The following is a 26,597-nucleotide window of genomic DNA, read 5'->3' on the forward strand; positions in this document are numbered from 1 at the left end:
TATAGAGAAGAACTAACAAAATGTTCATTAGTCACATCCAATGGTGTAGTTATTCCTAATGAACCTACATGAGGTTGATCAAAATCATTGGAAGATATTTCTATATATCCTCAAACTCCAGATTCATATTTTTTTTATCATTTTGTGGAATTTGAAGATCAGTGAAGACAACTCCTAGTGATTGCTAGTTTGAAAAAGTTGCCAATTCATTCAAAGGTTCAGAAGAACTAGGGAATTTGTCAATAATAACTAATGGATTAGAGACTTACTATTCATTTTTGTTAGATTTATTATGTTCATAAGAAGAAGTAACAAAACATTGAAAACACAGTGATAAATCCTCTTCTAAAGGAATATCTTTGAGACATAATCTAAAACAAAGTGATTTTAATCTAGTGGAAAACACATTAATTGAATCATCTTCATTCATAAATATATTTTCTATTTCTAAACACAAATTCTCATAATCATAGTTCTGGTCAAATGACAAAAAAATTCTCATAAAGTTCTTCCAAGAATATATTAGCGGGAAAAGTATTGAACAATTTTCAAATCCATCCAAGGAACGTGAGGGAAAAAGATCAACAAATCACATCATCTTCAGTAATATCAAAACAATTATATTTTTCCAAGATTTGACAAAGGTGATATAAAGCTGAAAACTCACACTCAATGTCATATCACAATTTAGACAAAGATTCTATGTATTTCTTAGGCATGCTCCTGCAAGGACCGCATGAGTTGAAAGCACGATCCCAGGAAGAAGCATGTGCATGAGTCATGATTAAATTAAAAAAAAAAAAAAATAGAACAATACTTTACACAAATTCAATATATGTGGCCCTCCTTCTAGCGCCAAAAATGTTGATGGCTAGAAATGACCATATCCAATATTAAGGAGATCAACCGGTGAGGATCCCAACTAGACACTTATTAATCTGGTATGGAAATTTTGACTAGTTCAATGGCTCTTCACTTACCCTTACCCTAATACAAAGCCTAAGGTTAATCTAGCCTAACTTATCCTATATGTAAAGCTAGTTATGTACAATACTTTGAGTGTGTTTGTATATGATGTTGATTATTACAATCGAGAAACTCAAGGGAAGAAAATTATGTGTATGTTAGTATTCTAAAAATGATAATTTCTTTAAGATGACTAAAATTAGGGCTCTGTCTAGCCACAAATGTCTTACTTCTATGAAAAGAGATTTAAAATAATGAAAATAATCAATCTATATGCAAATGAGAGTTTAATCTAAGAAGCATGTGAATAAAAAGAAAATCCATATCAACTAAGACAAGGCTATCCTTAGTATCAATCAAGAGAAAAGGTGATAAGAAAAGAGAAGGACTAAGATTGACTTTGGATAGAAATTTACTTGCATTTTTCAAAATAATTTGAGACTTTACAAGTTATTTAAACCAATATGTAATGAAAATATCCCAATAATAGTTGTTAAAATATTACATCCATTTACCCCAAAATCAACCAAGTAAACTAACTCAAAGTAATATTTATATTGAATTAAAGAAATAATTTATCTAACTCAATATAAACAAGAGCAAGACAAAAATACGATGATTAACAGATAGTTATTAATCATTCTAATCAAATAATGTTTTATAATGCACACAATATCATATATTCACATCAAATAAGATTACATATAAATACATTTAGTGTTGTCTCAAGATAGGTAGACTATCTTGGACACACAATCACTAGGTTGAGAGAACATCTCAACCACACACCAACCTATGAATATCTAGGAATAAGAATAGGAACATACTCCTTTACATAGAGAGATACAATTGGGACAAGTAGGAATTACATTTTCCAACACACCCCCTTAATGAGTACTTGTCTCGATATCAATCTGAAATGTTTATTTCTGGTCCAATCTGGCAATTACACATTGTACATTTTTCATGAAAACATCATCAAATTGTTGACGTCCATATAAAGGAACAAACATCCATCGCAATGCATGGGTACCAAACCGTTACAAACTCTGGTCTAATAGGAAGTCCTTCACATACATGGTTCATCTAGCTTCTTGATTAACTTTCTTTGACTTGGTCCTTTACACTTTCAGATTATTCCATCTCACAATTTCCCCACTTAATCGAAGTCTCAATTCTTTGATTACATATCAAGCTTAGATACAAGTACACCTGCCACCCTATTACCTACTAAATGGTTGATTGCACAACTTGATGTCATTAGGGAAAACATAACAAAGGGGTATGCATGCCTCTCTAGGTCTTACGACCATATTCCCTTTTAATATACTCCAAGATTAAGAAGATATTAAGTACATAAAACATTTCATTGAACACAACAGACTATTACAAAGAAATCTATGACATGTATATTTTCTTTAATTATAATATGTGGCTCATACTTTATCACTGTTATAAGTATATTTCACAAACTCAAACTAACTCACACAAACTTTTACTTAGATGTCCATCATCACTTAATTTTTGATGTAGCTCCTTTGCCTCCTCTTTTGAATTGTTCTATCATCCTCAACATTTTCTTTGGCATCTTCAGTGTCATTGTCCAATAGTTATCTTTGAATTCCATTTTTACATAGGTTTGGATTTCCATATTCACATGAGTGTGATTTGCTAGAATAGCCAATTCTAACAAAATCCCTACACATTGAGTTGGCTAAACTCAATAAAATTATCTTCAATAATCCAAAACAGTAACATAAATTTGTGAACCAATCACTTCATAAAATATGAACTTATTCTTTACCATAGCCATAAAAAGGTTACGTAAGAGTGTCCTGCATGCTTAATTCATGACCACTCTTAAAAAACACACAAAAGCATGCACAAACAACCATGCTTTCAAACCTGAATCGGATGACCAAACATAAATTCATTCAATAGACAAAGTAGTCGCCAAAGTCTGAAAAATACATGACCCTACAACACACAGTCTCTCGTCTGTTAGAGCAATGCTTTAGGAACTTGGTTTCAACTTGCCCGTTTCCATCACAATCTACACCCCATTTCTTCAAAACAATCTCCATTTTGTTGGACACGAGCTCCAATCCAGTCCACTCGAACCGAACCTCGATAGTCCCATCAATTTGCAACCCCACTCAAAGTATTCAAAGCAGCACTGAGCATGCCGCATTCAACTAGCCACCATCGGCTGATCGAGGTTAGAAAACCCAGACTCTAACACCAAACAACAACTCTATATCGGATTCATAGTAGGCTCAAATCAGGAACATTGGTCTAAGGTGAGGCAAGCCTGCCTTTATCGCCTCTCTCACACACATCGTCCACCACCGTGGCTCTTCCTCAACTCCAACCACAGGCATCCTCGTACCAAAACAGAGCATCCATGCCTCAAATTTCAGATTCATGCGGGCTACTACTAATCCACTATAACAAAAATTCAACAACATGTCCGAGTCCCCCACACATATATTCTACCTTTGCATAGCTTCAAGGGCTCGATCAATGGAACAACACCTTATTTGTTTGATAGATCAACTCACTCCACCACTAGAGCAGATTAACTCACTCACTCGACAGCAGATCCACGCAGTAGTTAAACTGCACCTCCTCCTTCACGGCGAAGCACTCCAGCAAAGAGGGTGTCGACCTTGAATCCACCAGAAGCCAGCAAATCCACCCTGTTGTGACCTCCTTCAAGCGTACAAGAGATAACACCTCCACGGTCGACACAGCGAGCCCAACTCGACGACCAACACTAAACTAAATAATTTGACCTATATATCGCTCTTGAGATGCTTGGTCAACTAAAGGCCAACTTGCAGTATGTTGGATAGGAAATCCAAACTCTCTATGAAGTCTTTTGTGACCAAGTTCGACTTTTAATGATCGAAGAGAATTCATCACAACCTCATAACAATGTTCTTGCAGGGTAAGTGTGGCCTGAATGAAGGAGACTTCTGCTGCAAAATCTCAAACGATGAAGCGGTGACATGGTGGATCTGCCCTCTATCAAGACGCAACGGATCGGACCTCCAATAGATCTGCTCTACAGCGACCACATGTAGTAACGATCCAATGCAGGCAGCATTCACCAAAACACAAGTTGTATTCACCGAGTGGTGAGAGCAGACAATTTTCACAAAAGACTCAGAAAATTGTTCGATGGACAAACTAAAAAAAATTAAACAAAATATCCTCTTTTATTTCCCTGGGCTGAGGAGGGGCCAAGGTCCCAGACCCTCACGGCCTCTGATACCAATTTAATTTTTTGATAGTGCACACAATATCATATATTCACATCAAATAAGATTACATATAAATACATTTAGTGTTGTCTTAATATAGGTAGACTATCTTGGACACACAATCACCTGGTTGAGAGAATATCTCAACCACACACCAACATAGGAACATCTAGATATAATAACCCTAAAGAATAGGAACAAATTCTTTTACATAGAGAAACACACGTGAGAGAAGTGTTGAAATGTTAATTTCAACTGCAGCACTATTTTTCCCTTGCAACGCGATGTCATCGCAGATCGCAAATCGCATTCATGACCATTGTCTCCGTGTGTTCTCTTGATTTTTTTTTTCCGACGCGACGATGCGATATTATCGCATATCGTAAATCGCGTTCACGACCTATTGCCCCTCCGCATTCTTTGTTTTCTACCGATTGCGATTCTGTGATACGATCGCAAATCGCAAATCGCAACCCTCATATGAGTTTTGTTTTCACTCCTGCCGATGCGATGTTGCGATGCAACCCGTCATCTATCGCATATCGCACCTTCACCAAGTTAATCTCCGCCATCCATTTTTAATCCAATGACCATTATTTATTCCCGCCTTGAACACGCCTCCGTCATACTGTCTTTATCCCTTAACCTGTTTTGTGTTCCCAAAGAAGAAAGAATGCCTAATTCAGGGTTCTGCACCATTACTTCTCAACAACCACATTTAACATGAAAGTATGGCCGAGAAGGAAAGGACCTGCCTCGAGCAGCTCAACGCATTTATCAGTTATGGAGTTCCACTCCACCTGCTCGAGAAGTACAACAGAATATCAGAAAAGATCAGTTTTGTTCATCAAGAGGAGCAGACTGCATCAGAGACTCCATCAGATAATTAAAGCAGTTGGTGGTCATTTTTGACCTTCTCACGCATAACCTGGTAGATATGAAAGGTTTTTTAGTCAGTAAGTGAGTGGTAGAAAAAAAAATGAATGTGAAAAAGCACAGCAGTGCATCTGTAACACACAACAGCGTGTGAATGTAAAAGAAAGCCGCAACAGCGAAATAGCATATAGAGTAGACACAACAGTGTGTGTTTTTTTTGTAAATCCCTCTGTGAGAGAGGAAGAACCATATTTTGTAACAGCAGTCTTTTAATGAATACAAGTTTTTATGTGTGTGTAAAACTCTGTGTTCTGGAAACATTTTTTTTGTTCCGCTGTGTTAAGATCCTGTGTGGTAAAAACAGAGTATTACTCTCTGTTCAGTTCTGTTTGAAATCATCAGAAATTTCTAACATGGTATCAGAGCTAGTCCAGGCTCTTTGAAGGTGTCAAAGAAGCTGAAGGAAGGATTTTCTTGCTGCAGCAGCTTCTCCAACAGAGTGGAGACTCAGTCAAGAAAGATTCAAAGGTATTTCTCAAACCAGTTACTTAAATACCTGACTGTATATTTGAAGCATAGTTTAGAGTGCAAGAATGGCCAGCACCAGTACCAGCACTAGCATGGGTATTTTTAATACTCAGTTCCCACAGTTTAATGGGAAAATCTATGACTATTGGGCAATAACCATGAGAGCCATGTTTGCCTTACAATACTTATCAGAAATAGTTGAAGATGGTTTAAAGAACTAGAAGATGAAAATGAGTTTAATAATCTAACTCAGGCAGAGAAAGATCTGTTGAAGAGCTACAAGAAGAAGGATTCAAAAGCCCTCGTATCCTTGTATCAAGCAGTGCATGAGAGTGTGTTTCCAAGGATAGCAGCAGCCAAGACATCCAAAGAAACATGGCAAACTCTCAAGATAGCCTATCAAGGCATGGAAAAAGTGAAGACAGCAAAACTACAGTTGCTAAGGAGAGATTTTGAGAACCTGTGCATGAAGGAGTTAGATAATATTGACTCATTCTTCACACATGTGATTGGTATGGTCACACAAATAAGGACTCATGGAGAAGTTCTTGAAGAAAGGAGGATTGTGGAGAAACTATTGAGGATCCTACCCTCAAAGTTCGATGTGATTGTCACCACCATAGAAGAGACAAAGGATCTCTCAAACTTCTTAGTTGATGAACTACATGCATCACTGATAACACATGAGCATAGGTTGAGTAGAAATGAAAACTCATCTCTAGAGCAAGCCTTCAAGACCCAGATGTCCTTTGAAGGAGGAAGAGGTCAAGGCAAAGGAAACAAGAGAGGAAGAGGCAGAAGCCAAAGCAGAGGTGGAAGAAACAGTCCAGTAAATGCTCAAGGAAAAGGTAGCAATTCAAATCAGAACCAAGGCCAAGGCAGTAGCCAACAAAGTGGACAACATCATGCTCAAGGACAAAGGTATGAAAAATCCAATTTCCAATGTTATTATTGTAAAAAATATGGGCACTATGCCAATGAATGTAGGAAGAAGCGGCATGATATGAATAATAGATCTAGTGCAAATATTACTAGAGAAAATATCAGCCAAGATAATGTGTTGTTAGCTTGTAATATGGCTGAAACAAACTGTGATGATATATGGTTTCTAGACTTCAGTTGCAACAACCATATGACAGGAAACATAGCCCTGTTTTCTGCTTTAGATCAAAGTGTGAAGTCACAAGTCACACTTGGGACTGATAGTAAAGTTTCTGTTATGGGAAAAGGAGAAGTAAAAATATTTGCAAAGAAAAGTGAAAGGAAAACCATAGTAGATGCCTATTATGTTCCTGGAATGAAGTGTAACCTCTTAAGTATTGGACAGCTTGTTCAAAAAGGTTACAATGTTTTCTTTGTGAATGATGTATGCACCATCATGGATAGAGCACCCAGAAAAAGATGTATTTCTGAAGTGAAGATGAAAAGGAACATGATGTTCCCTCTCAGAATAAGGGCAGATTTGAAAAACAAAGAAGTAATTGCAGCAGTTACCCAAGAGGCTTTCCAAAGCGTACCAAAAGATGAAAATTGGTTGTGGCACTTGAGATTTGGACATCTCAACTTTGGAGGTCTTAATTTGTTGAGTAGAAAACGAATGGTAAGAGGATTACCATTGATAGAGAAACCGGACAGCCTTTGTGAAGGATGTATCTTGGGGAAACAACATAGAGAAGGTTTTCCATAAGGGAAAAGCATAAGGGCAAAGGCACTATTAGAAATTGTCCGCTCAGATTTATGTGGACCAATGCAGGCTCCATCACTTGCAGGCAACCAATATTTTCTAACATTCATTGATGATTTTACAAGAAAAACTTGGGTTTACTTTCTAAAGAACAAAAGTGAAGTGTTTGAAAAATTTCGAAATTTCAAACCACTTGTGGAAAATCAAAGTGGGCTGCGCATCAAAGTTTTGAGAACTGACAAAGGAGGTGAGTATATCTCCAAGGAATTCCTATGGTTTTGTAGAGAAAATGGAATACACAAGCAGTTTACTGCAAGGTACACTCCGCAGCAAAATGGAGTTGCCGACAGGAAGAATAGGACCATCATGGATATGGCGAGGAGTATGCTAAAGGCAAAACATTTGCAAAATGATTATTGGGCTGAAGCTGTACATTGTGCAGTATACATTTTGAATAGATGCCCTACAAAATCTGTGATGAACAAAGTGCCGGAAGAAGCATGGAGTGGAAGAAAGCAAGGAGTCACCGACATGAAAGTTTTTGGATGTGTGGCTTATGCACACATTCCAGATCAGCTAAGGAGGAAGTTGGACAGCAAAGGGGAGAAATGTATTTTCATTGGATACAGTGAGGAATCCAAAGCTTACAGGTTGTATATCCCATCCACCAAGAAGTTTTTTGTGAGCAGAGATGTTCAATTCATTTAGGAGGAAGCTTGGGATGGAAGCATAGAGAAAACAGTTAATGTTAAAAGCTATTTGTCTCATGATGAAGATGATGAGGAGTTGGCTGAAATGCATCCGCAATCAGTAGTGCCAACGCAAGGACAACAAGGGACACCCTTGAGGAGAAATGAAAGTGCTTCTCCAAGCACACCACAAGGAGGAAATTCAAGTGCATCTTCAAGCACTTGCACACCAAGTGAAAGAGGTAAGAAATTTAGAAATTTAAGTGATATTTATGATGAAGGAATGAATTCCTTGTTTGCTTTATATTGTCGTGTTGATGATCCTATTCATTTCGAAGATGCAATTAAAGATAAGAAATGGATAGAAGCTATGGATGAGGAGATCAATGCCATAGAGAGAAACAAAACATGGGATTTGGTTGAACTACCAAAAGGAAAAGAAGTCATTGGAGTTAAATGGGTCTACAAGACCAAGAGTAATGCTGAAGGCAAAATAGAAAGGCACAATGCAAGACTTGTTGTCAAGGGATACAAGCAGTAGTACGGGAGAGACTATGAGGAAACTTTCGCACCGTTTGCAAGAATGGAAACCGTGAGAGCAGTGTTGTCCATAGCAACAAAAAACAAGTGGAAAGTTTACCAAATGGACGTGAAGTCTGCATTCCTGAATGGAGTGTTAAAGGAAGAGGTTTACATTGAACAACCTCCAGGTTATGAGAAGAAAGGCCAAGAGCACAAAGTGTGCAAATTGAAGAAAGCTCTTTATGGGCTGAAGCAAGCACCAAGAGCATGGTACAGTAGGATAGATTCCTATCTACTGGAAAATTAATTTGCAAAGTGTGAGGGAGAACCCACTGTCTACATCAAAGAAAAAGATGGTAAAATTTTAATTGTGGTGTTGTATGTTGATGATGTGATTTTTACAGGTAATGATGGTTACCTCATCAAAAATTTCAAATCAGTCATGAAAGAAGAATTTGAGATGACTGGCATGGGTTTGCTGAGATACTTCTTAGGAATAGAAGTAGATCAAAATGAAAATGGAATTTTTATTTCGCAGGAAAAATATGTAAATGAAGTGTTGGGTAGATTTATTATGCAGCACAGCAAGGCAACAATCACTCCCACAGTGATGGGATTAAAACTCAGCAAAGAGGACAGCAGCAAGGATTTTGATCCTAGTTTGTACAAGAGCATAGTTGGCAGCCTCATTTATTTGACTGCAACTAGGCCGGATATAATGTTTGCTATTAATTTAATTTCCAGATTCATGGAGAGGCCGAAAGAAGCACATTGGCAGGTAGCAAAAAGGATTCTGAGGTATGTTAAAGGTACGAAAAGATTTGGCATCTTATACACTTTTTCAGAAAGTTCAGATTTAGTTGGATACACTGATAGTGATTGGGCTAGAAGCGTAGATGATCGGAAAAGCACATCCGGTTATCTCTTTCACAAGGGTTTACGAGCCATTTCATGGGCTTCTAAGAAACAACTTATCGTGGCATTGTCTAGAGCAGAGGCAGAATACATGGCAGCTACAGCAGCAGCGTGTCAAGGAGTTTGGATGAGAAGAATGCTAAGGAGCTTAGGCCAAGAGCAGACAAAAGCAATGGTCATTTTTTGTGACAATAGCTCAGCTATAGCATTGTCCAAGAATTCTGTGTTTCACAAGCGAACGAAACACATTGATACAAAGTTCCATTACATCAAAGAATTGGTGAATGATGGTGAAATTGTTTTACAACATTGCAGAACTCAGGAACAGGTTGCAGACATTCTGACCAAGCCTTTGGGGCAGAAAAGTTTTGAGTATTTGAGGAAATGTCTAGGTATGACTGATAACCCAGTAGTTGAAATTAAAGGGGAGTGTTGAAATGTTAATTTCAACTGCAGCACTATTTTTCCCTTGCGATGCGATCTCATCGTAGATCGCAAATCGCATTCATGACCATTGTCTCCATGTGTTCTCTTGAATTTTTTTTTTCCGACGCGACGATACGATATTATCGCATATCGCAAATCGCGTTCACGACCTATTGCCCCTCTGCGTTCTTTGTTTTCTGCCGATTGCGATTCTGCGATACGATCGCAAATCGCAAATCGCAACCCTCATATGAGTTTTGTTTTCACTCCGCCGATGCGATGTTGCGATGCAACCCGTCATCTATCGCATATCGCACCTTCACCAAGTTAATCTCCGCCGTCCATTTTTAATCCAACGACCATTATTTATTCCCGCCTTGAACACGCCTCCGTCATACTGTCTTTATGCCTTAACCTGTTTTGTGTTCCCAAAGAAGAAAGAACGCCTGATTCAGCGTTCTGCGCCATTACTTCTCAACAACCACATTTAACATGAAAGTATGGTCGAGAAGGAAAGGACTTGCCTCGAGCAGCTCAACGCATTTATCAGTTATGGAGTTCCATTCCACCTGCTCGAGAAGTACAATAGAATATCAGAAAAGATCAGTTTTGGTCATCAAGAGAAGCAGACTGCATCAGAGACTCCATCAGAGAATTAAAGTCGTTGGTGGTCATTTTTGACCTTCTCACGCATAATCTGGTAGATATAAAAGGTTTTTCAGTCAATAGGTGAGTGGTAGAAAAAAAAGGAATGTGAAAAAGCACAGCAGTGCATCTGTAACACGTAGCAGCACGTGAATGTGAAAGAAAGCCGCAGCAGCGAAATAACATATAGAGTAGACACAACAGTGTGTGTTTTTTTTGTAAATCCCTCTGTGAGAGAGGAAGAACCATATTTTGTAATAGCAGTCTTTTAATGAATACAAGTTTTTATGTGTGTGTAAAACTTTGTGTTCTGGAATCTTTTTTTTTCTCCGTTGTGTTAAGATCCTGTGTGGTAAAAACAGAGTATTACTCTCTGTTCAGTTCTGTTTGAAATCATCAGAAATTTCTAACAAGAAGTAGGAATTACATATTGCAACACAATCCAATCTCCATGAATTCGATATTCAACATTGATTAAAACTAGTTAAACCAATTAAAAATAAATTTATATACATACACTATTAGTACAAAGCGAAAACGAAACCAAAATTAACAATAGTGTTAACTCTATTTCTACTAATGGAGATAAAAATAAAATGAAAATAAGTTTGCAAACTAAACAACATTGCTAAGAAAGTTGAACTTATAGTCATTAGCTCCACATGCTTTTAGATATGTACAGTCCTCCGGTTCTCTAACTTATTCATGAAACCCTTGGTAGTAGCATTAAGAAACATCCTTCCAAAGCTCGAGAAACCAAGCCATCCTACATACAGGTTTCACTAGGTACAATATCTGCAGACCGCAGGGTTTATAATAATATAACAGTGCTCTCTATTCTCCAGTTTCCGGAACTCCTTTGACAGTATAAAAATGACCTTTTCGTAATATTACATAATCAGAAAATATCCTTTCCTCTCGAGATCCCTTAACCAATAAACCAATCGTCCCGAGAAGCGAGCAACATATCGATTTAAAATTGGCAAATCAACATTTTATTGATGGTCTTCAGCGTTCCTCAACAAGTTCTAATAGCTCAGCGTTTGTCAATTTGTTGGGCTAAGCGCTCCTACGGCACTTTATTGCCTTGATGCCTAGAAATTCATTTCATTCGCACTGAGATTCCAAAGTACCTTCACCAAACAAAAAAACATTAAATGAGGATTTAAATATCATATAATTTTATATCCTCATTTTGGTTATGCTCGTCAACTTTTGCCTTTTGCAAAATGAAAAATCTTCATGTTTTGGAGTTATAAAACATGTGTATTCATGTGCAATGGGATTTTGTTTTATAGCTTTTGTTATCATATGTGCAAATTTCATGTCTAGTATATTTATAATATACTATTTACAACGTACTTTGAATGTAAATTTTATTTGATATTAATTCGTATGTAATGCATGAATTATAAGTTTGGCACATAAGACTAAATCAATGTGAATTATATAAGATATTATATAGGAATGTGGCTCAGCTACGTTGTTTACACTTTTGAGTTAAAAATTCACAATATAATTTATCCTTAATGTAAAACAATGAAATGAGTTCACACATTATTTCATAATTTATATATATAAATATATGATATGATTACTAATATATAGTTTATTGTAAATGTTAATTAAATAAGGAAATTTATTGATATTAAATTTACACATTTATATATAGATATGTTAATTTAAATCTCATTTTTATGTGTATATTATATGAAGGCTATACAAGAGATAAGGTTTGAATCAAGATCAAAATAATTGGAATTTAGCGCATCAAGCCAAACTGTATGGGTGATGAATTTGATCCATGACCCCAAACAAAGGTAGTTTGAAAGAAAATATCCATCAAACAATAGCATCGAAATAGAAAATCAAATTTTGAATTCATGAATGGGTGCACCAAAATTAAGGAAACTTAATATTGTTGGAAAGATGCTAGAGAACTAGAGGTAATTGAGAGAAAAGGAATAAAAATCCAAGCAAGTCAAAAAAAATTGAAGCAAAGCTAGGCAAGCCGACAATGACATTAACTAAATTAAATGGAGATTCCCATAATTTTCAAAAATAGGTTTGCATGCCTTTTACATGGCACAAAATTGATGCAACCTATGGTCAAGTTATTAGAAGAATTAATTTTTCATACACAAGCGAGTGATAGTTCTCTTTTTCATCCATAAGTGCATTTATGAAATATACAATAAGGAATTTTGGGCAAATGAATTATTTTTAGTTTAAAGCCTCAAAAAAATGTTATTTGAAGTCTAGAATGTGAGACTTTGGGTTTTAATTGCCAAATATTATGTAGAAATTAAAGCTTGGAACCAATTTTCTTAATAAGAATGGATAGATCATAGAGTTTTACATTTTCTACATTCACTATTGAATATGTTTACATGTATGAAAGTAGATTTAGTATGCAAGCATTGTTTCCTTCCTATCAACATCTAAAGGAATCCTAGTCCCTGTAACCTTTATTCATTCTAATGTAGATGGACTTGGTCTCCAATATTGAATATGTCCCTTCCTTGTGATGGTTACAACTCACCCTTTGGTTTTCCTATGATTCCTTAAGTCTCTCATGAATATACAAATAGATAGTCTTGATTTTATATACCTTTTATACATGTGTGAGGTTGCCTCTCTTTCTTTTTCATTCTATCCATATAGAAAAATTAGAACTAAAGATGAAAAATATTCAAAACATGTTTCAAAGGGGACTCACTACTCAATAGTAGAAGCATGGAAATTATTGTTTTAGGAATCTTGAATGTGATCCTTCTTATAGAATCAATACCATTTCTTACACCTTTCGAACCAACTAATAAGACTTTTCTATTGTAATTTTTGTAACTTACATAAGCTTGTTTCTCTTTTAGAGAATGATAATATAATCTAGTTAAAGACCTCCAAACTTCTTGATTTACATCTTTTGCATGTTAACATGTGTTGACAAGTTGATACTTCATTTGTTTACTCTTGTACACTCCCATTTTGTGTTTTTCTTCTATATCTACATTATCATTGTATGATTATACTCCATAGGGAAAACCATGTTTCTTAACTTTGATATCATCCTGATCCACCCCACAAAATTTTGATTTCCCTTTTGAAATATATCTAAATGTATTAAAAATCAAACTAAGATTTGTTTTTTCCTTTCAACTATGCATTAGGAAAATCCATCCTATGAAGACCTTTAGTTTACTCAAATTCAAACTACCTTTAACATTTATATCCATTCCTCTACCTTTCCATCTCATGGACACTAGGACACTTCAATTTCTATTATTTTTCACTCACTACTAAGCTCACAAACTGTCTCATAGCATCTCCCTTTTCTACTACTTCATGATTCTCTATTTCTAATTTTGATTCACTAATTTATGCTTCTCAAGTTTGTTGTTAATTACCCATTATTTCTATCATTCTCTATGGTCATTACAATATTCTATTAACTAACATTCAACCACATATTTGTATCATTTCTTATGATGTGAAATTTACAATACTATAAAAACTTTTATCTTTTCTTAACTATTTTTGTTTCATAATTGTAACCTCATTCAATATCAAAAAACACACTTAAAGAAGATTACTCATAATTTTCACTAATTACTTTCTCAAATAATAACCACACACAACTAGATACACAACCTAAAGAAGATGCATTATCAATAATAATAATTGAAGATACTTATAATTATAAATATATGGAGATCTAGATTGTTTGTTGATTTTTTTATTCTTTTTAAAGAAACGGGTAGGATTTTCATTAGATAAACTGGAAAAGGGTGAGGTCCCATACGATCTTGGAGAGCAAGATCTCATAAATATTCATTATTTTGAACTAGAGAAGGACCTTATTGCTACCAACTATATTTACATGTTAGTTTTGTACATAGCCTATATTGTAAACATTCCAAAAAAACCCCACCATATTCTATAGTTCGACAAAACATAGATGTAACTTAAAGGAAACATCTACCCACGGCTACCAGTGTCAATTTCTCTCTGAGCTTCTTCCATAGTCATAGCCTATTCTTCAGCACCGCCCACCCTAGGTTCCAAGTCATGTATAGCAACAACACCCGCAACACCTTCAGTATAAGGGACAAAGTCATCCCCAAATCCAACAACTTCTTTTAGCACCCTGAAAGTTGCAGTTCTAATTTAATTTCAATGTTCTCCACCTTTTGTTGCAGAGTCATCACATCTTTGCATAGGCTCTCTATATGTTTTTCATTATTCCCAGGACTTTCCGAGTCTCGACAATGGGGTGTACAAAACCACCATCTTCTCATTGATCTCTTTAATAATTTCTTTTACAACCTGCTTGCATGAACTGTCAATTGAGCCTTTTATATTCTTGGAGTGTCTCGACCTTGTTCCGCCACCACTTTCGTTGCTTGCAGAATCCATCTTCATGGCTATTCTACCATGTATTGAAAAAATCATGTGATTTACCGATCAAAACCAGCTCCTATAGATAACGACCTGGTTAATTCCGACATTCCTTCCCGTCTTTTCTATCATAAATGTGAAGTGATTTTGCATCATGGTGTAGCAGTTACCTTCCATCTCCTCCACCGCCAAAACTATCCTTGAGAGAATTATGATGGTACCCACCCACCCCACGAATGGAACTCTAGTAAAAGAAAAAGTAAATAACCAAAAACACATCGACCACCTGTCACAGCAAATGACCTTCGATCTATAGTTTCCACACCTCTTCCATAACTCCTTACCAACCACCCCAACTCCTAACACACTGCAAAGGGCCATCGGGGAGATAACCTTAATAACTTCCAATTTTATGTGTTGCATACCCGCACCCCAGTTGTCCAATGCTGGCCTCGAGTATTTAATTTGAATTAGGAAATATGACATATTTTAATGAAGTGATTGATGCGTAAGGAGCCTTGCTCCAAGGCCACCCTGACGTTGGCTTGTGTGTCCGCCAACTTGTTGTTAGCCCGCAACACTTGGAACATTCTAACATTTTCTAAATTTTTTGATGCATAATATATCCTGGGAATGATTGGAGAGGATTTACCATCAATAAGGTTCTCATTCTTGGAGATCTTCAAATATTTTTGGATTATTATCATAGAATCACCAATGATAATCAAATTTTGTATACCATTAGAAGCACTAATTTTCAGACCCTGCTAAAGAGAGAGCTTCCACTTGGTTGTTCGTCGCAATCCCTAGTCTCCATGGGAAATTTATTTATGTCTTTTCTTCAAAATTTGCTATTACCCCTTGTTTGTTGATTCTTAATAAATTGTTTACATAACTTTACTCTATAATTTAATTTATCTCCCTATCTTAACATTTATTATAACTATTTTTATTTTTATTTTGAAGAATATGTCTTAACTATTTCTTCAATCTAATTTATTTTAATATATTTTTCTCTATGTGTATTCATTTAATTTTGAAGTCCTTCTTACTCTTCATTATTTCCATGCAATTCTTAAATTTCCTTGTGAGTGTTATTACTGTTGAGATTAATGTAGAAATGGCTTAACGGAGTGACGGTTCAATCCAAACCTTAGATTAGGATTTTGTTCATGTTTTCTAGGATCCTGTTCAACTACCCTAAATGTGTGTTTCATATATATATTTCTCATGTAATCAATTGTAAGGCAGAGCATGTTCTGCAGAGGCAGTGTTACAGGTGGTGTTTCACACCTATAAGTTGCTCAGTTGATTTAATAAATTTTGATTCGTATTTTGGCATGGTATCAGAGCTACAGGGCTGCAACCCTGAGTGGAGGAAGAAATTTAACCGGTACGGTTGGAGGGCGATCAACATGTTTAAAAGGTGATAGTCACGCCGATTCACTTCTGTACTTACATGATTTTTTATTCTCCATAGCGGCGCAAGTGGACCATTGCTGAAGCACGTCAACCATGTTTGTAGAGTTTGTGGTGAAGTGATTTTCTTTGTCCGGCCTGAACGCCATAGCTCGACCGCACATTGGAGAACAAGGACTCTTTGAGGAGGAGTCTACAAAGACGAGGAGGCCACAGAAGAGGCCACGGTGAAGTCTACAGTGACAAGGTTGTTTGGATTGATGCGAGACTATCAAGATCAGAGGTGTGTGGAGGCTGCCACAGGGGAAGACTGGATCGAAGGTGTGTGGAGTCTGCTACGGTGGAAGACTATGGATCAGAACTGTCAATGGGGCTGGTGATCGCTCTCCTGGAAAAATGAGAATGCTTGATGCACGCCACCTCGTTTGACTGAGATCATTTGACTGAATCATCCCTATGCCATTTTTTTCTTTTGGTTGTCAACATGGGTGCTGCTGCCACGAGACTATTGTAGAGGTCGTGGAGCTGACGGGTGAGTTTTGGGTTGATTTGCTGAGTTCTAGAGTGGGCATAGGACTTACTCCGCACTCATAGGGCTGTATAACATTCAAGGGACCTTTGATAGAAGAGGCTTCCAGTGATTTTGGAGCTATATATCACAACAAACCCGTTGTTGTTTTCTCTCCATCCTCAGCGGAGGATATCAGTAAAATGATAAGGATAGCAGCTACATCTCCTAATTTAAAAGTAGCTGCCAGAGGCCATGGCCACTCTATCAGTGGGTAGGCTACGACATTGAATGGAATTGTGGTCAACACGACTTCACTCAAAGGAATCAATATTGTTCGTGAAAAAGCCACAGATGCTCCCTATGTTGATGCACATGGGGTTGTTTCAAAAGAAGAGAGGCAGGATATTTTTTTTTTAAATTAAAGTTTTAAATTAAAAGGTTTTATCTAAAAGATGGGCTCTTTTTTTTTATAAAAGGGGGTGAATTTTTTAAAGACAGACCATAGGTCATTTTTGTTTTGGATCTAGCGCTTGGCGTTTTTCTTAAATATCCGGGTTTGTTGTTTTTTAAATTGCCCGGTTGAAGCTCTTTTATTCATTCAAGATGAATAATCAGTTAGAACAAGCTTACCTTAATGAAAATAAAAAGCTGGATGGATCCAATTACTTTGGTTGGAAATTCAAGCTGCAAATCCTACTTGAGGGACAAAATGCATGGACAATTGCGAATAATGATGAGGTGAAGTCGAACCAGGATACAGGAGAGACAACAACAACAATCGAAGATTGGGACAAGCAGGAGACTAAGGCGAGAATGCTCTTGAAATTGTCGGTCAAAGATTGCATGATTCCCCATATCCGTGATTGCAAGACTACACTAGAGATCTGGAAGATGCTCAAGGATCTCTATGAGGTCAAGAACACCAATCGATTTCTGTTCTTGAAGAGAAATATTCTCTCCATAAAGATGGAGGAGAATGAGACGGTTGTAGCATTTACTTCGCGGATGAAGGAGCTCAAGAACAAGCTGGGTGATATCGGTGAAGTTGTGTCAGATACTTATTTGGTCATGATTACCATGAATGGTATAACTGATGAGTATTAGATGTTCATCACTGGCTTGAATGCAAGAGAAAAATCCCTCTTTTAGAAGAATTGATAGGGATCCTCATGCAAGAGGGGGAAAAGAAACTGACTCATAAACCTTAGAGTGCAAATCTAGCCTTGATGGAGAAGAAGAAACCCTTCAGAGGAAAGCCAAATGCAGCACAGAAGAGCAGTGTATTCCCACAAAGAAAGATGCCCTCACCTCAAGGTATGTCTTTCAATAGAAATGACTCTGCAGCCAAATGTTTTTATTCTGGTAGAACCGACCATATAGCCAGACATTGCATTAAGAAGAAGTTTGATGATGGTTGGAAGAGACATAAACAACATGCATGTCATTTTTCTAATGAGGAATAGAGTCAGAACATCAAACTATTCATATCTAACTCTACACATTCAGCTAAGGATAATGAAGCAGATACCTTGTTCGTGGACTCAGGTGCATCCATCCACATGACAGGGAATAGACAATGCCTTGAAGACTTCAAAGAGACCAGCAGTGGAGCAAACATCTATCTTGGTGATGGTAGCGGGTACCAAATCAAAGGTTATGGTAATATTCCTGTTTGTTTTCGTGATGGAAATATTATACATATCCATAATGTAATGTATGTACCTCGGATAAAAAATAATCTGATCTCTGTCTCTACTATAACTGATCAAAATCTCAAGGTAGAATTTTATAAATCATATTGTGTCATTAAATGCATGTTGGATTGTATGAAGCCTATTGAATCAAGCATTCATGTGGGAGGATTGTACAAGATAAATGTCAAAAGCAAACCACATTAGGCATTGACAACATCTACTATGACTACAATGGACTTATGGCATGAGAGGTTTGGCCATATTAACTTCAATGAACTGCTGCTATTACAGAAAAGAGGTATGGTCGAAGGCCTTCCTGTTTCAAAACTTCTTCATATTGACTTTGATGCATGTGCATTGGGAAAGATGCAAAATATTAATTTCCTATGAATATTGATAGAAAGAAGAGAGATATACTTGAGCTGGTACACACATATCTATGTGGGCCTATGCAAACAAGATCGTTAGGCTGTGCATAATATTTTTCACTGTATATTGATGACTGTAGTAGATTTACATGGGTGTATTTCCTCAGGAAGAAGAGCCAAACTTTTGAATACTTCAAGGAGTTCATAAGTATGGTTTAAAAGCAGACAAGTAAAATCATCAGGATTCCCCCTTCGGATCAAGGGAGACAGTACAAGAATGCTGTGTCCTCAAATACTGCAAAGATAATGGGATACAACAACAGGTTATAGTACCACACAGTCCTCAACAGAATGGGGTTGCATAGAGGAAGAACATAACCCTTGTGGAGTGTGCTCGAGTATGTTAAAAGGTAAGAATCTTTCTAATGGGTGTTGGGCTGAAGCAATTAATACTATAGTGTATCTCAAGAATAGGAGTCCAAAAGAAGTCTAGATTTCAAAACTCCTTTTGAAGCTTTATTTGGTTATAAGCATGTAGTTAAGAACTTGATTATTTTTGGCAGTAAATCCTTTGCCCATATCCCAAAGGAAGATAGAAAGAAACTGAATTCAAAGGCCATTAAATGTATTTTTGTTCGGTATTGTACAAAATTTAAGGCTTACAAACTGTTTAATCCCTCTACTCATAAATTTTTTGCGAGCAGAGATGTAGTGTTTCATGAGCAGGTTAATGATGGAAGTCACAAGAGTGTTAATGAAGAATGGCAAGTGCCCTTGTTGGTGGAAGAAGGAAGTGATGAATGTGGTGAAAAAATGAGCAGCAATGACAGTTACAACAACAACAACAGGAAGGGAAAGAACATGATGTAGTTGTCAAGCCAAGTCTAGAAAATTATGATTAGACAAGGTTTGAAGCTACACCACCACTCAGGAGATCAGGTAGGAAGGTTTAGTTGTCAACAAGATAAGGGAAAATGATTGTGTAACTAGTATGATGACTATTGTTGAACCATCTAGTTATAAAGAAGCTAGTCAATATAGTGAATGGAGGGCTGCTATGGAAGAGGAATATGAAACAATTCTAAAAAAAAAACTTGTGATTTAGTTAAACTACCTAAATGGAAACAACCCATAGGATGCAAATGGTTGTATAAACCTAAATTTAGAGCAGATGGGAGCATAGATAAGTATAAATCTAGGCTGGTTGCAAAGGGGTATTCGTAGCAAGAAGGCATAGATTTTGATGAAACATTTGCTCCTATAGCTAAACTAAAAACAATCAGAATGATAATTGCTTTAGCTACCAAATATCATTGGATGATTCACTGACTAGATGTTAAATCTGCATTTTAAAATGGGGACTTAAAAGAAGAAGTCTACCTAGTGCAACCTGAGGGGTATGTCAAACATGGTGAAGAACATTTAGTTTGCAGGTTGAAGAAAGCACTATATGGACTAAAACAGGCACTCAGGTGGTATGACAAAATTGATTCATTTTTCCTGCAACATGTTTATAAAAGGAGCAAAAATGACCCTAACATTTATACCACGTTTGATAAAGAAGGAAGGATTGTCTTAATTTCTTTTTATGTAGATGATCTAATCATTACAGGGAATGTTGATAATCTCATTAAAGAAATCAAGGAGTAGATGTCACAAGTCTTTGAGATGAAAGACCTTGGAGAGCTACATTACTGTTTGGGTTTGGAAGTCTGGAGGGATTCTGGACAAACTTTTCTGTCACAAAGTAAGTATGTCAGGAGCTTACTGGAAAAGTTCAGAATGGATCAGTGCAAAGCTGCAGTAGTACCTTTACAGTAGAATTTAAAACTTCAGAATGATGATGGATCTAAGGAGGCAGATGCGACTTTGTATAGACAGTTGGTTGGGAGTCTAATCTACTTGACTACAACTAGGCTTGATTTGGATTATGCAGTTAGTGCATTGAGCCAATTTATGTCAAAGCCCCTTGAGAGCCATTGGGTTGCAACAAAAGGTGTTTTAAGGTATCTCCACAGAACCTTAGATTTTGGTATTATTTATATTGATTCATGTGATGTTAGATTGACAGGTATTTCAGGCTCTGATTAAGTTGGAAATGTAGATGACAGATGGTCCATAACATTCTATGCATTTAGCATTGGATCTGGGTTCATTACATGGAGCAACAAAAAGCAGAACACAGTGTCCTTGTCTTTTGCAGAAGCTGAATATCAAGCTTTGTGTTCAACAACATGTGAAGCAGTTTGGTTGAGGAGACTTCTCCTTGATGCTGGAGAAGAATAGAAGGTTGCAACAGTGATCAAATGTGACAACCAAAGCTCCATCAAACTTGCAAATAATCCATTATTTCATAAGAACACAAAGCATATCGATACACAGTTTCATTTTTTCAGGGAGAAAGTTCAGTCAAAAGAAATCTATATTGAGTATTGTAATAGATGTGACAATGTTGATGATATTTTTACCAAACCTCTTGGTAGAATCAAATTTGAGTTGTTTAGGGAAGTGTCACGCATATATGTGAATCCATTTCTCCATTAAGGGGGAGTGTTGAGATTAATGTAGAAATGGCTTAATGGAGTGATGATTAAACTGAACCTTAGATTAGGATTATGTTCCTGTTTTCTAGGATTTTGTTCAACTTCCCTAAATGTGTGTTTCATGTATATATTTCTCATGTAATCAATTGTAAGGTAGAAGTGCTCTGCAGGGACAGTCTTACACGTGGTATTTCACACCTGTAAGCTACTAGTTGATTAGCTATGATTAGCTACTAGTTGATTAAATAAAATTTGATTTGTATTTTGACAATTACTTCTTCTCTTATTTTATGTGAAGCTTAACCATCATGCCATTTGCATCCATCTGTTTTTGTTTTCCATGTTACTGTACTTCTTACTCTCAGTGTTTTCCTATCCACCCGCGACTTCATAATTACTTTCCAAATTCTTATGTTTTGCGGCCCATAAATTATTATGCTTTGTAAGTGTATATAAACATAGTGTTAGTTATATAGACATGATACAAAGGGTGTTTAAATTAAAGTCTATGGACCGAACTACAATAATAAAGCCTACGAGTTGCATATGGAAAACATTTAAGTGGGTTTTTTATTTAATGTAGTATTTTTGAAAATAATTCATAGTAATAATGTTTCAATTTTTATTTAAATTTATTTAATATATAAAATTTATTATTTTTTTAATATAAAAAAGATTAAATATGTTTTTTTATAATATAAATAATTTAATTTTTTTTTTAGAGATTGTATAATTTGTGGGAATTTGAAATTTGAATTTCATACTTTACATAGTGCTTCATATAAAAGCAATCACCAATTTAACTATATATAGTAAGCAAAAAAATTAAATATTTCAATTCATATATATATATATATATATATATATCAATTTTTTTAAATATATTATTGTTTATACTTTTTGTAAAAAGAAAACTCTGGCAACTCCAATAACTAACATAAATCATCAGTAAGAGAAAGTGAACTCCAAATACATCATGTTTTATAATCTGCATATATATATATATATATATATATATATAAATAATTTATTTATTTTATTTTATTTTATTTTGAATTTTAGTTTCATTGTAGTTTTATTTTATATTTTTAAATTTTTTAATTTATTTCTATTTCTATTTCTATTTCTATTTCTATTCTAACTACTTATCTAAACCATAAACAACTATTAAAATTTTAAGTAAATTTATCTTCACAGAATTCTATAATCCATGTAGGTATTCTGAGCAATGACTTCTCTCAAGCAGGAAATAGTCTATTTTCATTTTGATATTCTAGATATTTTCCACCCATGTTAGGAAACGCTTGTGCATATTCATGAGAAGATAAGCATGCCCACACTTTTTCTACTTTTACTGAGTAAACGAATGTCTTAATGTACATTTTTTTATTTTATAAATATGAAAGTCTACCAAGTTTATAGTTATAATTGTTTTAAATATATAAAAGTTATATATATATATATATATATATATATATATATATATATATATAACATAATTAATATAAATTATATTAATTTTATATCTGATTAAAAAGCCTCAATTTCTTTAAAATTGATATAACTTCAAATTCCATATATACACTAGCTTTACTTAATATTATTTATTTACCATTTTCTGTCGGTACTGATTTATAAATACATATAAGCTTTCAAAATAAAATAATTATGTGTAAATATTTATAGTTTGTTTTTTATTTAATATTTTCGCACAATTATGTAAATTTATTTATGATTATTATTATATAAATTTATTTTCTGATTTGAGAAATCTATTTTTATATTAATATTAATTTATTTAAAATGGAAAAAAATAAAAATATCAATGTATACATATTTATGAGAATACAATTTCTTTACAATTCTTTTAATTATTATTTTTATTTATAATAAAATTAAATTTATAAGTTTATACAATTCTTTTAATTATTATTTTTATTTATAATAAAATAAAATTTATAAGTTTATAAAAATAAATATTTTTATACGTATTATTTATGTTTAATAATATATGAATAAAATCAACTTAATTTTATACTTGTTATTGTTTATAATATTTTATATAATTAGATAATTTCAGTTTTAAATTAAGATTTATATTATAATTTTTTTGGTAACTCCAACACTTTTTTTCTTTAACTTATGTACTATTTAAAAATAATATTTCATTCTCAATAAATTAAAAAAATTAGAAAATTACATTTAAGAATAAAAAAATTACAAAATTATATATATATAATCGACATGCCCATAATAAACAACGAAACTAATTCAAAAAATCCTTGCGCTGATCGATGAAAACGATAACTCGTAAACAACAAATCTAACTAAATGAATATTAGAATGCTGACCTTACCATTTACCCATTTTCAATGTAGGAAAAATTTAGAGGATTGTCTTCGGGGAACACTTTGTTTTAAGTCACTTTTTATTCTTAATCGTTATTAGTTTTTTTTTATGTAGTTGATACAAATGAAGGGTTGGATTTATACACTTCCCAATTCTATAGATAAACTGAAACAATTAATTTATTTTATTATTGGTTTCTATATGAAACATAAAACCTGGGGGGCCTAACATAGCTAATACCAATTGACCTATCGATGAAGGTTTAGAATCTAACCTTGCTTTGTTATGTGATTACTAAACGACGAGAAGATTATGGAAGATAAGAATAAATTGATGATTATACATGCACTCTTTTGTTGCGATAGGTGCGTTCTTTGAAAGAGGAGAATACTGAACTCCTTACCAAGGTACTATTTTCTTTAAACTCTAAATTCTATTAACATCAATATAATTTTAGGGGTAGGATTTAGATAAGATGATAAATACATAACGTCATGGTTGTGTCACAGTTGATTGCCAGAGCCGATGCCTCCACTTCTGGTCAGCGTTATTTGTTAATGCATCCATGACAAAATCTCACTCACTTATGGGGTATGCTACTCACCGCCTTTGTTTCTGTCCATCTTTATCCTATTTTAGAATTTATTTGAGAGCCATATTGACTGACTACCTTACGAGAGTATGTCTACCAGTACTTGTGACAGCAGCGAAGATGGCGACAACTTCTCCTGCGAGCCATGGTAATGCAGTAGAACTACTTTCTTATATAAGTACCTGAATTTCGTATTCCCGACCAATCCACTATTCATTGCTGCTGTTATACGCATTATAGTAATAAAATAAATCGTGGTTTGAGACGATCACATATATATTCATTGACATTTTATAGCTCTTCTGTAGCTCTTTTACCACTTCGAAAACTTTTAGAATAAATGCAAAAAATATATGGCATGAACGCAGAACCAAGTTGACTTTTATACGTCAATATAATAGATTAATTAATATTAAGTTTTTGTTTCTTGTCGTACTGAAAACTATAGATAAAATTAATATCAGCATATGTTGCTCTGGTATAACCTCCAAACTTTCGAACACATATTCTTCCATACAAAAATTATATGACATGAATACAGAACCAGGTTGCCTTTTATATGTGAATATAATTAATTTGTTTATAATATTAAGCTTTTGTTTCATGTACTATTGACAATTATACTTTGATAAGTTCGATATCGACATCTGTTTTATCAGCATCGGTAGATCGTTGAGTTTTAGAAGGACTATTTTCATTTTTTTAAATTATTGGTTGGGAAAAAAAGTTTTTTTTGGTAGGAAAAAAGACCTTATTTAAGCCTTATTCCAATGTAATGATGATGTGGCAAGTTAGAATTTATCTAAAGTGTAGAAAAGATGGTAATAATTTATTTTATTTTATGTAACATAAAAATTATATGAAGGTGTTTTCATTTTATGCAAAGTTTCCCATTTCTTCATGGCCATCTAACTATCTAGCTGCCACCTCTTAGGTTCTCGCTAGCACTATCTCTCAATTTCTAGCGGCTTGCCACCGAACAAAACATCTAATAAGTCTTAAAATAAAAAAAAAACATGAAATGAGTCTTACCAGACCAACTAGCTACCCTTTCTCTCTCAGAATCCATAGCTTTAATATGGCCTATGCAAACAAGCGTCGTCCTTCTCAAGCCTTAGTTCAGTAACGGCAAGCCTCAGTCCAATGGCAGCAAGTACTTGACTAAACAAAATATTGTTCAAAAGAAAGGGTGCAAGATTTTGAGCGCGCTGAGAATTCATCGCTTTCATATGACCTATGCGGTCAAGTGCCATAGATAAGTTAGTCATCCTTCTCAAGTCTTAGTATAGTGGCAGCAAGGACTCAATTAAACGAAACATTGTTCAGAAAAAAAAAATGTAAGATTTTGTAGGCGCTCCTCAGAAGAAAGGCTGTGAGCTTTTTCAAGTAACAAATGTTACTAAAAAGATTTTTTTTTTTTTTTGCATATTTTGTACATAACAAATGCTACTAAGATAAAAGGGTGTATGGTTGTAAGCTTTTGTAAGTAATAACACTAGCATTTTTGCAGTCCTCCTGTTCACCCAACAATCTCAAACACAGTAAGGAAGCTCCAAGTTTTATATTTTATGTATGAACATTATGTATTACTGTGGAGGTTTGTGGTTACACCAAAACCTGCAGGTGTTGGTAAACATTCCAAACCAGTAACTAGGATCCCTAGGGTGGAAATTATGGGTGCAGTGATTCTTCCAACACTTCCCCTCAAACGCAATTTGGGGGAATCGAACTTGGGTCCAAGCTCTGATACCATGTGGAAGTTTGTAGTTACACCAACACGGGCAGGTATTGGTAAACGTTCCAAACTAGTGACTAGGATCCCCATAGTAAAAATTACAGATTCTATAAAAGTGAGTGATTCTTCCAACAATTACCATTGCTATATCTACTTAAAAAATGTAATACATGCAATAGGTCATCATATACAAGCTAATATAATCAATATTATTACCACATTCCAAAGTAAGCAAACTCCAAGTCTTATATCCTATATGAACATTATGTATTACCATTGCTATATCTAGTTACTAAATGTAATACACGCAATGGGTCATCATGTACAAGGTAGTTGAGAAACCCGAAACCCTAATTGTCTAGAGGCTTGGTTGGAGAATATGAATTTATGTTTTGCGCTACAGAATTACTTCAATGACCGAAAGGCCTGGTTGGCCATATTTTAGCTTAAAACTTTTAGCTTTTTGTTTGG

The 26,597-nt window shown here is 34.9% G+C and overlaps 1 protein-coding gene across 2 annotated transcripts in view; it reads left to right on the forward strand.

The window, feature by feature from the left end:
• The window catches only part of LOC149182522 (MADS-box transcription factor 56-like), a 362,764-nt gene extending 337,957 nt beyond the window's left edge, over window positions 1-24,807 (forward strand). Inside the window, exons 6-8 of one of the 2 annotated variants that reach the window (XM_089418581.1) lie at window positions 24,165-24,206; window positions 24,309-24,390; window positions 24,478-24,807. In XM_089418581.1, the coding sequence (XP_089274707.1) occupies window positions 24,165-24,206; window positions 24,309-24,368 (102 nt within the window). In that variant the 3' untranslated portion in view covers window positions 24,369-24,390; window positions 24,478-24,807. The remainder of the gene's footprint in view (window positions 1-24,164; window positions 24,207-24,308; window positions 24,391-24,477) is intronic. The other variant, XM_089418580.1, reaches the window with a different exon arrangement.
• Window positions 24,808-26,597: the final 1,790 nt, after the last annotated feature.

Source organism: Pinus tabuliformis, chromosome 3_2, assembly GCF_031772625.1.
Source record: "Pinus tabuliformis cultivar Carrire ecotype Pingquan chromosome 3_2, CPIR1, whole genome shotgun sequence".
Lineage (NCBI taxonomy): Eukaryota > Viridiplantae > Streptophyta > Pinopsida > Pinales > Pinaceae > Pinus > Pinus tabuliformis.